This window comes from Melospiza georgiana, chromosome 24 (assembly GCF_028018845.1).
Source record: "Melospiza georgiana isolate bMelGeo1 chromosome 24, bMelGeo1.pri, whole genome shotgun sequence".
NCBI lineage: Eukaryota > Metazoa > Chordata > Aves > Passeriformes > Passerellidae > Melospiza > Melospiza georgiana.
The window spans coordinates 8,104,390-8,119,987 of NC_080453.1; the positions used below are offsets into that span (position 1 = coordinate 8,104,390).

At 63.7% G+C, this 15,598-nt stretch overlaps 1 protein-coding gene across 5 annotated transcripts in view; it reads left to right on the forward strand.

Moving 5' to 3' along the window:
• The first annotated feature begins 2,224 nt into the window (after window positions 1–2,224).
• The window catches only part of MACF1 (microtubule actin crosslinking factor 1), a 149,947-nt gene continuing 136,573 nt past the window's right edge, over window positions 2,225–15,598 (forward strand). For 2 of the 5 annotated variants that reach the window (XM_058040212.1, XM_058040213.1), the window contains exons 1-2: window positions 2,233–2,290; window positions 3,478–3,751. In XM_058040212.1, coding sequence (XP_057896195.1) covers window positions 3,532–3,751 — 220 coding nt within the window. In that variant the 5' untranslated portion in view covers window positions 2,233–2,290; window positions 3,478–3,531. Of the gene's footprint in view, window positions 2,291–3,477; window positions 3,752–8,815; window positions 8,948–15,598 lie in introns of those variants that run through there. The other 3 variants (XM_058040211.1, XM_058040208.1, XM_058040209.1) reach the window with 3 other exon arrangements.

Sequence of the window (15,598 nt, forward strand, 5' to 3'; positions counted from 1 at the left end):
TGGGACTGAGCTTCCCCTGCTCCTCTCTCACGGCTTTTGGGGTCCCCCGTAACGATGGGCACCACAGCCCCCCTCGAGTGTGTTTATCCATCAGTGTCCAGTACCACTGACCACGCTGCTCAGAAAGCAGCGTCAGGGTGGCCACCAGGGCGATGGCCCTGTCACCGTCACCATCATTGGGGTGGTGGGACTGGTGCCAGCACACCCATTTCCAATACATCCTTTACTCTGCCCCGAGTTCCCCAGCACCAGTGTGGCCTGGCTGCAGCCCATGAGGTTTCCCAGGTCCCAGAACTCATTCCCAGATCCCAGAACTCATTCCCAGCTGGATTTTGCGTCTTTAAGGCCTTGCCCCTGCCTCTGTGGGGTCACCCCGCTGGTGTATCCACACCCGGGCGGCTTTTGGCCAAGTGTTTTCCTCCCCATCGCTGCGTCCCAGCGGGCAGGGCCGCAGGGCAACACGTGCTCCTCTCCAGCCACGTCCCCAGCCGCGTCCAGGTGTCACCACACCCCACGCCCCGTGTCCTGCACCTCGTCCCACCCCGTCGCTGCAAGCGCTCGGCAAAACACACACCGGGCAAGCAGCAGTGTTGGGATGAGATCTGAAAACCGGCGGGGGAGAGATGCCCACGGGGCGCTGGGGTGCGCCGAGACCCCGGGGGGACTGGGGCGCCGGGCTTGGCCGGGCCGGCTGCGGCGCCGCGGGAGCAGCCGCGCTGGCCCGGGGCCGTGGCACGGAGCTGCCGCCGCTGCTGCTGCTGCTGCTCGTTGGATGCCGCCGTCGGTGCGGGGCGGCTGGATGTGCCGTCAGCCGGAGCGGTTTAGCCTGCTTCACTCCTGCCAGGCTGCTGGGGCTGTCCTGCAGCTCCGCCACCCCTTCGGGCTGATCCTGGTGTCCCTGCCCGCGCCGCGCCTGGCGCTGGGACACGTCCGGCTGCGCCTGGGATGCGCGGCTGGCCCGCAGGTGAGGCCCTGGGCAGCTCCCGGCTCTGCCAGCGCGGCCCTCCGGACCTTCCCGAGCCTGTCCCGCACCCTGCTGGTGTCCCCAAACCCTGCTGGTGTCCCCAAACCCTGCTGGTGTCCCCACACCCTGCTGGTGTCCCCTGCACCCTGCTCCTGTGTCCCCAAACCCTGCTGGTGTCCCCGCACCCTGCTGGTGTCCCTTGCACCCTGCTGGTGTCCCCGCACCCTGCTGGTGTCCCCTGCACCCTGCTGGTGTCCCCTGCACCCTGCTGGTGTCCCCGCACCCTGCTGGTGTCCCCCTCACCCTGCTGGTGTCCCCTGCACCCTGCTGGTGTCCCCGCACCCTGCTCGTGTCCCTGCACCCTGCTGGTGTCCCCGCACCCTGCTGGTGTCCCCTCACCCTGTTCGTGTCCCCTGCACCCTGCTGGTGTCCCCCGCACCCTGCTCTGTCCCCAAACCCTGCTGGTGTCCCCGCACCCTGCTCGTGTCCCCTGCACCCTGCTGGTGTCCCCGCACCCTGCTGGTGTCCCCCTCACCCTGCTGGTGTCCCCATACCCTGCTGTTGTCCCCGCACCCTACTGGTGTCCCCTGCACCCTGCTGTTGTCCCCGCACCCTGCTGGTGTCCCCTGCACCCTGCTGTTGTCCCCGCACCCTACTGGTGTCCCCTGCACCCTGCTGGTGTCCCCCGCACTCTGCTGGTGTTCCCAAACCCTGCTGGTGTTCCCAAACCCTGCTGGTGTCCCCCTCACCCTGCTCCTGTGCCCCCGCACCCTGCTGGTGTCCCCGCACCCTGCTCGTGTCCCCGCACCCTGCTCGTGTCCCCCGCGCTGCGCTGCGCCTGCTGGCCGCGATCCCCGATCGATGGCTGCTCTAATTACCCTGGGCCTGGAGGGATGCGGAGGATGAGGACGGATCGGGGATGCTGGGAGGATGCCGGGGGGGCTCTGCGGGCTGCGGGGAGCTGACGGGTGGTTTGGGGGCACCCCCTGTGCGATGGGGCGCAGGGTGGGGAGGCAGCAGGCGTTGGGGGGCCCTGAGGAGCCGGGGCAGGTTGCCCGAGGGGGTTGCCCGGGGGTGCCCGGGGTGGCGGTGCCGGTGTGGCGGTGCCGGTTGTGCCGGCGCAGGGACGGGAGGCGGCCGGGACCCCCCCGCCGCTCCCCGCCGCCCGGTGGGCAGGGCCGGGCCGGGCCGGGGGAGGCGCCGCGGCGGCGGGAGCGCACGGCGGGGCCGGGAGCGGCCGGACCGGGAGCGCACGGCGGGGCCGGGCCGGCACCGGAGCGCCGCGTCCTGCCCGGGGCCCAGTCGGTACCGGAGCGCCGGAGGGGGGTGAGCGGGGCCGGGGGGGCTGCGCACCGGGGAGGGAGCGGGGAAGGGCGGCCGATTGAGCGGGGATGGAAGCGCAGGGTCAGAGCGGGGGATGAGCGGGGGTTGAAGCGGGAAGGGCAGGACACGGGGATGCAGCGGGGATGGAGCGCGGAAAGGCGGCGGGTGGCGACGGGGAAGCGCCGGGAAAAGCGGGCAGCGGCGGCCGCGGGGCTGGGCTGGAGCTGCGGGCACCGGAGGATGCCCGGGAGGAGGGGCAGGACCAGGTGGGAGCGGGAGCCGGGGGGGCCACACCGGCCCCGTGTGCCCCCGCAGAGCCGTGCCCGCTCCCCGCTGCCTCCGGCACCTGCCGCCCCCCGGCCGTGCCCAAACCCGGCCCCGGCCCCCGCAGCCCCCGGCCCCGCCGCTGCCCGGGCACCGCACCCCGCCCGGCCCCGCACCCCCCAGCCCCACACCCGAGGGTCCCCCAACACCGGGGCGCGGGCCGAGCCCCTCGGGGCTGCCGGGGGAGCCGCGGTTTGGGGCCGCGATTCATTTTTTCGCAGCTTTTCAATGGGGGGTGAATGACTCATGGAATCCTTTCTCCGTTTCTTTCAATGTTTTTTTGGGTCTCTTTGTTCCTGTTTTGCTGATTAAATGATGGGAATAAGGAAAGGCTCGGCGTGATGGAGGCGGCTCCTGCGCCGCGGCACATCGGTTGTAGGAGTCTCAGGCATTTTTCCTGGCCGTGCTAGAGGACACAATGAGATTTATTTTAAATATGTCTCATGCAAGGTGCTTATTTGCCCAGCGTGTGTACGCGGCACAGCTCACTCCCGGCGTGCTCCAGAAAGCCCTACCATCTTCCTCTGCCATGATTAATAAGATTTTTAAATCCATCCCCGTTCTCAGAGGGGAAAAACCCGCAGGTACAAAGGGCAGAGCCGAGCTGATTCTCCTTCTTGCGCTGAGCACAAAGAAATGGAGCCCGAAAGGTTGGACTCGGCTTTGTGGCAGCGAGCTCAGGGATGCCAGTGTGAGCTTTGCTGGTAGAGGAGCAGCCTCGCCAGCATCCCCATCCCTGAGAACCCCAGCAAAGGGGGAAACTGAGGCAGCATCAGGAGGGCTGGGACGCCCATGGTGGACAATCCCTTCTCCACCACCCGCAGCACCGGTGGCCCGATGTCACACGCTGTTTGCTCCTTCTGCAGGGTGCTGCTGCCCGCGGGGACGCCGTGCCCGCCCTGCTGGCCGTGCCCTGGGCCATGTCGTCCTCCGACGAGGAGACCCTCAGCGAGCGCTCCTGCCGGAGCGAGCGATCGTGCCGGAGCGAGCGCTCCTACCGCAGCGAGCGCTCGGGCAGCCTCTCGCCCTGCCCCCCCGGGGACACCCTGCCCTGGAATTTACCCCTCCACGAGCAGAGGAAGAGGAAGAGTCAGGATTCGGTGCTGGACCCGGCCGAGAGGGCTGTCGTCAGGGTCGCAGGTAAGGCAGCGCCTTGTTGGCTCCCCCCGGGGGTTCCTGCGGGGACTGAGATGATCTTGGGGTCACCTCTGTGCCCTGCTGCTCCTCGGGGTCACCTCCGTGCCCTGCTGCTCCTCGGGGAGCCTGGGGGTGGGTGGGGAGAGGAGGGGAGGGATGGATGTGGCGCTGGTGGCCGAGGAGCAGGGTGGTGGTTTGTGTCTGCCACGGCTTTGTCCTCTCCAGGCTGGCCTCGGGCGGTTCATCCCATCAGCGCTGGGCTTGAGGGATCATTGGGCACCTCCAAGTGCGGGTTGGGTGACATTAAAATGCTTCATTAAGGACTGAATGGCTCCTTGGTGGAACAATGCCCTCGGCTGAACTCCGGGGAGGAATTTGCCCGGGGAGGTTTGGGATTCCCGCCCGGCTGATGGAGCCGGGGCTGCTCCTTTGTGGCGCTCCATCTCTGCGGTCATTGGGACACGCTGGTGTCCCCGTGTGGAGGGGACAGTGCCCCGTGTGTCCCTGTGCCTGCTAAACCGCTCACAGCTCCGGGGAAGGAGCGGGGCTGGGAGGCAGAAACAAAGGCAGGGCTGGAGCCGCCTCGGCCGAGGGCTCCTGGGGGCGGTGGGACCCCGCTCCACGGGGGAATCTGCTCGGGGCGGTGGCTCCGGGCACCAGGGCTGCGCTTTGATTGTCACCGGGGCCAAACGGCCATCGAGGGCTCTGATCGGTGTGTGCCGGCTCTGTCCGCATCTCCAGGCGCCTCTGATCTGCCCCTGCCGGAGCAAACGGGGATTTGGGAATCAGGGCCGTGCTCAGGGACCCTGCTGAGCCCTGGCCAGGCTGCTCCTGGCTGTTGCTCCAAGAGGAACCCGGGGTTGGGTTTGAATCTCTCTGGTGGGAGTGGGCACAAGGGTGCCAAGGGCCTGAGGTGCCCGCCCTGCCCAGCCCATCCTGTGGGGACATAGACCGGGAGCACTGGGAGCAGGGACACACCTGGCACAGGGACAGGTGCCACCAGCTCAGGGGTGGCTGTGGGGAGCTGCTCCCTCCCTGTCTCTCTCCCTGCCTGCCCCATGGCACAGAGAGCGTGGGGATCTGGCTGTGCCTCCGTGCCAGCCCGGGAATCCTGGGGCTGGAAGAACCAGTTGATTCAAATGATGGCTCTTGAGAATGCACTGTCTGGGGCTGGGACAGGCAAATGTGCAGGGTGTGGCTGGGCCTGCCCCAAATCCCAAATCCCAAATCCCCGGGGCTGGGAGATGGAGGGGTACCAGGATCCTGCTGTGTTCATTGCTTCTCAAGGACCTGCTCTGCCCCAAAATCCCCATCCTCCCACAGCCCAGGGATGGATTCTGCCCAGGCCCAGCCATTCCCCAGCTCCATTTCTGTTTGTCATCACCCAGCTGGATCCAGCCCGTGATGAAAGGCAGGGGGATGTCACAAAATTCGGTCTCATGCAGATTGCCCATTAAAAATAACTCGGGAGGTGCAGCGAGACAGTGCTGAGCTGGGGGAAAAAAAGAAGAGTTCGGAGACAGTTTTGTGTCACCAAGTTTGAAAATGAGCTGAAATATTGATTCAGATCCTTGCATTATTCAGTGGGAATGTCTGCGGGGCGCTGGCTGCCCCAGTGCCTCTTCTGATCCCACTGGGATCAGGCTGGGACCAGGGATGGTGCCCTGGCACATTCAGGGGAGGCCAATGGGGTCTTGGCTTTTTTGGGATCTCCAGGAAGCGGAGCAAGGCCTGGGGATGGAGCCTGGGCATCATTTGGGGCTGGGGTGGCATTCTTGTGCCACCATGGAGCTTGCAGAGATGCCGCAGAAGGAGTGGCACCTTTGTGGGTTTGGGGTGACACAGAGATCTGGGGGGCTCTTCCTCCTTGCTATATGTGGGGTGCAGCAGTCTCTGCATCCCCTCTGGCCATCAGAGCCAAGGAAAGGAGGGCACAGCCCAGGGAGGGCTGGCCCAGGTCTCCAGGCAGCTCTGGAGCCGTTCCCTGCTTTTCTGGCACCTCCTGGGAAGGCAGCGGCGGGAGGCGAGGGGGAGCAGGACGTGGAGGGTCAGAGGGTGACCCTTGGCCCTGCCTTGCTCTGTCTCCCTCCAGGCACTTGGCAGAGGCTGAGAGAGGGCGGAGGCGGCTGCTTTTGGGGGAAAAAAGGGCTCTTTTATCCCAAACCTGCTGCTGCCAGGGCCGTGCTGGGGCGCTGCTGGGCCAGGAGGGGCCGGGGCACTCCGGGATGCCAGGGCTGAGCGGGCAAGGCTGATGGACGAGGCGTCGCTGGGGCTTTCCAAGGGCTCTTTGAAAAGGTTCCTGCGAGTCCTTTGTCACCCGGGCGCGTCACCCGCGCCGCTGGCAGAGCCGGCGCTGGCTGCGGGAGGGAGCCGGGCTCCATCCCCGGGGACACGGCAACAAACCCCCTTGTTCTCGCTGCCTTGGGAGCTGGGCGCCGGTTCCGAGCAGCGCTGCCGCTGCCCGAGGAGGAATCGCTGAGTGCCAGCTGGCCGGCACAGATTTCCCTGTGCCTGGGAACGCGTTTTTGGGTCACAGGGATGTGGCACCTCTGCAGGGCTCCGTGCCGGGGGCGGCTCCGCGGGCAGAGCTGCGGCCCTGGGGCCGTTCCCGGGGGGATTCTCGGGCCGTTCCCGGGGGATTCTCGGGCCGTTCCCGGGGGATTCTCGGGCCGTTCCCGGGGGATTCTCAGGCCCTTCCCGGGGGATTCTCGGGCCGTTCCCGGGGGATTCTCGGGCCGTTCCCGGGGGGATTCTCGGGCCCTTCCCGGGGGATTCTCAGGCCGTTCCCGGGGGATTCTCGGGCCCTTCCCGGGGGATTCTCGGGCCCTTCTCGGGGGGATTCTCGGGCCCTTCCCGGGGGATTCTCGGGCCCTTCTCGGGGGGATTCTCGGGCCCTTCCCGGGATGATGCTCCGGCCGTTCCCGGGGGATTCTCGGGCCGTTCCCGGGGGATTCTCGGGCCGTTCCCGGGGGGATTCTCGGGCCGTTCCCGGGGGGATTCTCGGGCCGTTCCCGGGGCATTCTCGGGCCGTTCCCGGCGGGATGCTCCGGCCGTTCCCGGCGGGATGCTCCGCCGAGGATCCGTGCCTGGCACCGCCGGGCACAAAGGCCCCGCCACGAGGTCGCTGCCATCGAAACCCTCCTTCCTCCCCACGGAGGCAGCCGGGCACCGGCGCTCTGTGCCGCGTTAATTACTTCTCCTAATTAAGGCGCCAAGCTGAAAGGGAGGTGCCTCCAAAATCAGGATAAGGGGGGTGATTTGTGTAACCCCACCCCAGGCCGGGGGCTGCGGGAGGAGGAGGAGGAGGAAGATGGAGGTGCTGCCCCTGGTTCCTCTTCATTCCCTGGAGGGATTTGGGGCGCGGTGCCCCCACCCTGAGGGGGCTCGGGGGTCCCTGGGTGACGGTGGGGACGCACAGGGTGTCTGTCTGAGCGGGATGGGGCTTTTCTCGTTGCCATGGTTACCCAGCCGGGCCCTCCAGTTGCCATGGGAACGGCGCATCGGGGTGAAAAAGCGACATCTCGAGATGGCCAAAAAAGGGCCGGGATTTGCCCCAGTGAGGGGGGCTGGGGCTGGTGGGGGTCATGGCGAGGGGGTGTCCTGTGGGTTCAGTGGGGCTGGGGGGACTGGGGTGTCCCCTGGCCTGGGGACAGCCACCCTCGTGCCCTCCCGTTTCCACGGGAGGTTCTGCTCCATCAGCTCAGCTGGGATTTGGGGGGCTGAGTGGGGTTTCTGTGGGTATGGGAGTGCCAGGCAGGTTTGGGCCTGAGCCCCCATTTCCCAGCGGGGTTTGGCTCTGTCCCACTGCTCCCCTTGGTGGGGCCTTCCCATCCCCTCCAAAGTCCCCCAGCTGATTCTCAGGGCCCCCTTCTTCCTGCCCATCCCTCGCCAGGTGATGCTGAGGGGTCTCCAGGCAGTGCAAGGTGTCACCCCTGGTGTCAGCCCTGTTGCCACCCCTCTGTGTCACCCTCTGGTGCCACTGTCTGTGCCAGCCACCCTCCTGTGTTGTCCCCAGTGTCACTCCCTGGTGTCGTTCTCGGTATCACCTCCAGTATCACTCCCAGTGTCACCCCCTGGTGTCACACACAGTGTCACCACGGCCCTGGTGTCGTTCCTGGTATCACGGCCATTGTCACCCCCAGTGTCACCCCCACTATAATCCCCAGTGTCACTCCGATGTCACCTTCATGTCACCCCAGTGTAATCCCCGGTGTCACCCCAGTATAATCACCGATGTCACCCCCGGTGTCACCCCCGTTGTCCCCTCCCGGTCCTACCCCGAGTGGCCGCCAGGGGTCGCGGCGGGCCCGGGGCGGGCTCCAGGGGGCGGGGTCTATTCGGGGGTGTGGCTTCAGTGGGGGTGGAGCAAATACAACCAGACGGGCGGAGACTTTAGACGGGCGTGGTTATAATAATTTCTGTCTCGGGGGCGTGCCCAGGGACGCGTCCCCACCCGTGGCAGTGTCCCCAACCACGGCACTGTCCCCGTTCACCCATCCCGGTTACCGGGCCGGTGTGGGGGCGTCCCGAGAGCCACGAGCGGGTCTGGGGGCGTGTCCCTGTTGGTGGGCACTACCCAAGGGCGTGTCCCCCAGGTGGGTGAGTCGCGGGGGGCGGGGTCCCGTGCCAGCGTGGGGGTCCCGGTGGCGAGGGGCGAATCCCCGGGGCTGGTCCCGGTAGCGAGGGGCGGCTCCCGGGGCGGGTCCCGGTGCCGATGGGCGGGTCCCGGTGCCGATGGGCGTGTCCCGGGGCGGGTCCCGGTGCCCAGGGGCGTGTCCCGGTGCCCAGGGGCGTGTCCCGGTGCCCAGGGGCGGGTCCCGGGGCGGGTCCCGGTGCCCAGGGGCGGGTCCAGGGGCGTGTCCCGGTGCCGATGGGCATGTCCCGGGGCGGGTCCCGGTGCCGATGGGCGTGTCCAGGGGCGTGTCCCGGTGCCCGAGGGCGGGTCCCGGTGCCGATGGGCGTGTCCCGGGGCGTGTCCCGGTGGCGCTGGGCGTGTCCCGGGGCGGGTCCCGGTGCCGGGCGCGGCGCGGCGGAAGCGGCCCCGGCACAGACGGGCCCTGGCCGCGCCGCCGGCAGCTGCGCCCAGCGCGGGCACAAAGGCCGCCATGGCCGGCTACGTGCCGGGGCTGCTCCCGGCCAACCGCAGCCAGGAGAAGGAGTTCGTGCAGGCCTACGAGGACGTGCTGGAGCGATACAAAGGTACCGAGCCCGCCGGGCCGCGCCGCCGGGCCTGGAGCGCGCCGGGGCCGCCCCGCGGGGCTCAACCGGCGCCGTCCCGGAGCCTTCCCGGTGTTTTCCCGGTGTTTTCCCTGTGTTTTCTTGCTGTTTCCCCGGTGTTTTCTCGGTTTTCCGGGCTGGATGCTCAGGGGCAGCATCCTCGGGTTGCGCTTGGGGTGTCCCCAGCTTGGGGACGGCGTCTGAGCGCCCCGGGTGTCCCCAGCGTGGGGTGTCTCGGTTGCCGTGGGCTCTGTGCCGGAGCTCCATCCCCGCGTGGGATGTCCCTCGTTCCCCCGTGGGTTCTGTGCCGGAGCTCCATCCCCGCGTGGGTCTCCCGGGTGCCGCCGCTCCTGCGTGGGCTGCCCGCGGGCTCAGCATCCCTGCGTGGGGTGCCTGAAGGATGAGCGACGCTGCTGTCGCCGGCGTGGGGTGTCCGTGGGCTCCGCGTGATCCCCCCCACCTCCCCTGGGTGCCTTTCGCTGAGTTTTGGGGTCCCCGTGTCCCTTCCAGCATCCCGGCCGGGCACCCCGAGCAGCGCGGCATCCTTCATCCCCGGTGCCACCAGCAATGCGGGGACCCCTCGGTGTCCCTCACCCGCGGTGCCACCAGGGATTTGGGGACCCCTCGGTGTCCCCAGGGTCCCTCCCGGCGGGGGATGCGGGCCCAGGTGCTGCCGGTGCCGGTACCGGCAGTGATTGTGCAGTTTTGATGGCAGCGCCTCGTCCCCGGCAGCTGTGTGTGCGTTCCCATTCTTCTGCTTGTTATTATTATTTTCTTTTCCCTCCTCCTCCTCCTCCTCCTCCCCGCTGCAGCGCTCGGCTTGTCCTGGAGCCCAGATTCCAGCCCCACAGGGCTCCCAGTGCTCCGGTTTATGAGTTTAGCAGCCAAGCCTCTTTAAAATGCTGAGAGGAGCCAGTGCCTGTTTCCTTTTCCTCTTTTTTTTTTTTTTTTTTTCCCTGCGGAAAAAGGGGAATCACGGATTCCCTGGCTCCCTGATTCGGGGGGTGCCACCCCAACACCCCAGAGGAGGGAGAGAGGCGCAGCCTCCGCAGGGAGCAGGGGGTGAAACCTCCTCGGGTGCCTTGGAAAGGCACTGGAAACGTGACTTGGGCTCGTCCAAGAACTTGACAAACTTTTTTTTTTATTAATCAAAAGATGCTTTGATGTAGTTGGGTTCAGCGTGGAGACGCCGGCGTGGAAGGAGCTGCTGTTTGCATCGGGTTTGCTTTGTTCCAGGAAAAAAAATGGAAATTCCAGGGCCTGTAATGCACTTGGTTCAGCTGGAGCACCCTTGGCACCTGGGCTCCCCTTGCCCGCTCCCTGCTCTGGCCCTTGGTGCCTTCCATGAGCAGTTGGGTTCTTTTGGGAAGGAGTTTTTCTAGGGAATCCCTGATTTTTGCACTGGGATACGCTAGAAAGCTGGAAAACTTGGAAATACCCTGCTGGGTGTTGTCAGAGCTTGTTTGTGGTGTAGGGGAAATGAGTTTGTTTATACTCCATAAAAGCTTTTCTTTGCTTTTGACCCATTTCCCAGCTCCCCACCCCTCCTGGGGCATCCCACCAGCGCTGCACGGGCCGAGTGGGAACCTCAGTTTGGGTTTGAATTGGTGGATATGTTGTCTCTTCCCTGTTATTCCCCACTGCAGCTCCTGTTTGGTTTTTCCTGTCCAGAACAAGTTTTCCACTGGCTCATCCCCTCCCCCTCTTAATCCTGCAAAAAAAAAAAAAGGAGTTTTCACTGAAATGTGACTGCTGAGCGAGGAGACCTGTGGTGTTCTTGTGGTGCCACATCCAGGACCTGGCACTGGTGGCAAGGAGGACGCTTGGCACTGCCAGAGCCAGGATTGCAAATGCATTTCTCTCAGCCAGCACCACTAAACACCCTAAAAAAACCCCAATTTGAGCAGCGAGGCCTCTGCTGTCGAGCGAGCTGGGGCAGGTCTGGAGGGAAGCAGAGCAGCAGCACGTGAAGGATCCCAGAGCAGGCTGCGAGTCCTGAATTTCCCTGGTGAGCAGGAGTGAAGCAGCTGGCAGATCTGGCAGATCCCCGTGATTCCTTTCTTTCTAAGAACACCCACCCTCGGCAGCGGGGCGCGGGAGCTGCCGCAGCGCTGCAGCACCGGGGCTCTGCTCCCATCCCCTGGGGGAGGACACTGCCATCAGCGCTGCAGGGACACCCACCCGCCGTGCCCTGCCTCTGAGGGGGTGGCTGCAAGCAGAGGATGGGGATAAAAGTGGCCGTTTTGGGGGTGGTGGTTGGTGATGTCTCAGCATTTCGTTGCTGTCCCGTCTGGAGAAACGCCCGCACCTGCGGTTTGGAGGTCCCCAGTGCCACCACCCTCACCTGTGTGGCACAGCTGGAAGCCAGCAGGCCTGTTCCCTGTGGGGATCCGGCCTCTCTTGCCTCATCCCTGGATCAGAGAGCCGTGGCACGTGCTGGGACCTGCTGTGGATCCCGGTGGGAATGATGGAGTCGGTGCAGGGGTGGCGCTGACGGTGGATCTTTGGGCACCTCTCTGTCACCCTGAGCAAAGCCCGGCAGCTGAGGGCTCCTCTCCATTCCCCTGGCAGCCTCCTGTCGTATTTTGGGGGTGTTTTCCTCACTTGGGAAACCAGATGTGGAAATCACAGCCCCGTGCTGAGCAGCCCCCGGCAGCTCAAGGGTGCCGGCGGCTCTGCCAAGCTCAGAGCACAGGTCATGCTTCCCCTGCTGTAAACATTAACTAATCAATCCTGCTGAAATCCTTTCTTTCTCCTAATTCACTGGGGGGTTTTTTTGGGATTGGGGGTAGAAAACCTGGAGCTGTGGCAGCTCCAAAGCTTTTCCCTGCTCCTGGTGCTGTCTCTGCCCTGCTCCAGGGTGCCCAGCACGTGGCCTGGCTTGTTTGGACTGGGACACAAGCACAGGGTGGCTTGTCACCTTGCTTGAGTGCACTGCCTTCAGTTAGGGAGGGAACAACCTCCCAAGGGCTGGAGGAGACCCTGGGGTGGTGGGAGAGGTGGGGAATCCTTGTATAAATCAACCAGGATTGATTCCAGGTGGGACTGGAGCCTTGCTGGTGGTGGGTGGCATTCCTGGCCTTCATCTCTGAAGAACCTCCTTTTTTCCCACTTGTGGCTGGTGCTGTGCCACAACAAATGCACCTGGAGGTGTCTGAGGCCTTGTTCCTTGAACCGAGCAGCTCTCCCAGCATGCAGGCACCTCGTGATGCAGGAAATTGCTGGGAGATCCATCCCACCATGACAAACCTCACTCCTGGCTGGTGCTGAGTGGGCTGCACGAGGCCTCTGTGGCCTCTGAGATCACTGCTGGGGCTGCTGGCGTGGTGGTGACTCCTCACTGGGGGAGAGGAAGCCCTTCTTCCTCTTCATCCCTGGGGAGCAGGGCTGGCCAAGTTCCACTTTTGGACTGGAGAGTCCCTGGCTGGAGCAGCGTGGGGGGAAGCTGGGCTGGGGTTTTCCATCACCGGGTGAATAACCCTGATTTTGGGAGGGTTTATTGGGAGTCATTGGGTTTTCTGGCATGGGAGGAGAGGCAAAAGGAGGGTCAGGAAGGTGGGGCAGCCGTGGGTGTGTGAGGTGGAGCCCCAGCACTGGGGTGTTGTGCTTGGTTTGTTTTGGCCAGCAGGGAAACGGGGCTGGTGGTGTTGCGGGTGACAGGATCCACCCCTGCTGCAGGTGACAGGCTCCACCTGGCCTAGCTGGCTCTCCACCGCCATGCCAAGGCCCAGAGGTGCCCCCCAGGCTGGCATTGCCAGGCCGTGTGTGCTGCCAGCATCCCCGGCATCAGTGAATCCGCGGCTGGCGCTGTCCTGGTGCCCTGCTGGTGACCCAGAACGGTGGCTGAGCCCTGCTCTCCCAGCTCCTGCAGCTCTTGGCTGCTTCTCCTCCTTCCCACGTGTGTGAGAAGATCCCAGGGCGGGCAGGGGGTGGCTGAGCCTCGCTGGCCTCACCCGGGATGGCACCAGGATGTGCTGCAAGGCTTTGATCTGCTCTCAGCGGCTTTGGAAGGGGCTGGGGCTGCTCCCTGCCTGCTCTGCTCAGCTCTGCATTCCCGTGGAGCCTTTTCCTTCCTGGCTCATGCTCCGGGGCGAGACTGGAGTCTTTGACCTCCGTCTGCTGGGTGTGAGCCAACCTCCTTTGCAGGCCTGTGTCAGCTAAGTTTAGACTGCTCTGGACATACCGTGGCTGATGCCAGTGGCAAGGAACCTCCCGGAGGGAAGTAAAACAAGAGGTTTTATTTGAATTTCAAGTGTCTTAACACCATTGTTTGAATACCCGGTTGATAAGTGCCTTTTTCGTGCGTCTGAAATGGATAAATCCAGGCTGAGGGTGCTGCAGGTTGCAGTTCCTCCTGTCTTTCTGCTGTGCTGGAGCTCGGGGTGGGCAAAAAGGAGCTGGTCCATGCTGGGATCCCTGCATCCAGCTCCATCCCAGAGGGAAGTAAAACAAGAGGTTTTATTTAAATTTCTTATTTATATCTTTCTTTATTTCTTATTTATATTTTTCTTTTTCTTCATTTAAATGTCTTAACGCCATTTTTGAATACCTGGTTGATAAGTGCCTTTTTTCATGGGTTTTATATGGATAAATCCAGGCTGTGGGAGCAGCAGGGTGCTGCAGGTTGCAGTTCCTCCTGTCTTTCTGCTGTGCTGGAGCTCGGGGTGGGCAAAAAGGAGCTGGTCCGTGCTGGATTTTTTTGGATGCAGCTCCATCCTGCTGCCCGGAGGGGCTGTGAGCCCTGCCTGGAGCATGTGCCTGGTTCCTGCACGGGGCAGTGTTTCTCTGCCGGCTGCAGCAGGAGGATGCTCGGAGCAGCTGGGAAGCAGCACAGAGCAGCCCTGGAAGGGACCCCACAATAATCCAGCCCTTCCCAGCAGTGCTGTGGCCGGATCTTAGCAACACCAGGTGAGTGTTGCAGGCAGGTGAGGCAATCGCTGCCCTGGGGAGAGGCACACCTGGGGACACAGCCCTGATAGCTGGGGCTGGTCAGCCCTGCCGTGCCCCCCGGCAGTGGGTGAGCCCTCGCAGGGCCATGGGCAGGAGCAGCAAACCCTGATTGCTCACACACCTTTCCCATCCCATCCCATCCCGTGGGGTGGGAACCAGCAGAGCCGGTGCTGGGAGGTGCAGGCAGGGAGCTGATCTGCCCAGCACACCCCTGATCCTGCTGGATGCTGTCCTGGAGAGCTGCCTTTCCTCCCAGACACTCTTTTTTTTTTTTTTTTTTTTCTCCCAGGAAATTCCAGATTTAATCTCTCAGCACTGTCCTGACTGGGAGGTTTGGGGGGGTTTAAACGCCCTCCAGCTTGGAGAGGGAAGCTGCCAAGGAAATTCCCTGCTGATGTTAATGAGCTGGGAAGTTTTGCTTCCAAGCTCTTGTCCTGGGGTTTTGTGTGTGTGGATGGATCTCACCTGTGGGGTTTTGTGTGTCTGGATGGATCTCACCTGGCTGGGAGAGGGATCCTCCATCCTCAGCTTCCCACAGGGATGTGTGATGGGGCGGGGGGCTGATTGATCAGATTTGGTGTGGGTTCGGCCTTGGACAGGGTGAAATGAGTGCTGGGATGTGATCTGTGCGTCCTGCTCCTGGGGCAGATAAGCCCAGGGATGCTGTCCTGGAGATGCTCTTTGTCCCAGGAAATTCCAGATTTAATCTCTCAGCTCTGTCCTGGCTGCAGGATCTGGGGGGGTTCAAACAGCTTCCAGCTTGGAGAAGGAAACTGCCAAGGAAATTCCATGAATGGAGGATGCTGATGTTAATGAGCTGGGAAGTTTCACTTCCAAGCTCTTGTCGTGGGGTTTTGTGTGTCTGGATGGATCTCACCCGTGGGGTTTTGTGTGTCTGGATGGATCTCGCCCAGCTGGGGGGCCGGGATGGGGAATCCTCCAGCCACAGGGATGTGTGATGGGGCTGGAGGCTGAGTGATCAGATTTGGTGTTTGTTTGGCCCTGGACAGGATAAAATGGGATGTGATCTGTGTGTCCTGCTCCTGGGTCAGATAAGCCCAGGGATTCCTGGAACTGGGGGAAGTGGGAGGGGGGTGTTGGGTGAGATGGTTTGGGAGGTTCGGGGTGAGGAGCAGGATGCTGATCCCAGCAGGACGGGCTGCAGCCCCTGTGGCTCTCAGAGCCCAGCCTGGCTCTGTGGCTGCCAGCAGAGGTGGGACAGGTCTGGCTGCAGGGCCTGTGCTGGCCCCTGCAGTGTCCCTTTGTCACCCAGTGTTTATCAGCGCTCTGAGCCAGCGAGCTCCGGGCGCTGGGAGGCCACAATTGTGTTTATTTTGTTGTTTTCCTGTGCGTGACAAGGCTGCATTTCCATTTTTCATTTCCTGTCGAGCCCTGTTTCCCTCTGCTGAGTCCCAGCGTGCCCTGCCTGCCCTCCCCTGCTCAGATGAACATTTTTCTTTAATGATGCTGGGGAAGCTTTTCCAGCCTCCCACAGGTGATGAGTGCTGTGTTTTGCACATCTGCAGCATCTGCGTGGGCTGTGTTCTCTCCCAGCTTCTGTTTTGCCCACCTTGAGCTCTGCTGGGAGCCTTTTCCCCCTCCTCAAACCCTGCTGGGACCCCTGCCCAGGTTGGGGGTGTAATGCTGGCATGGCTGGGATTGCAAACATCTCCTCCAAATCTC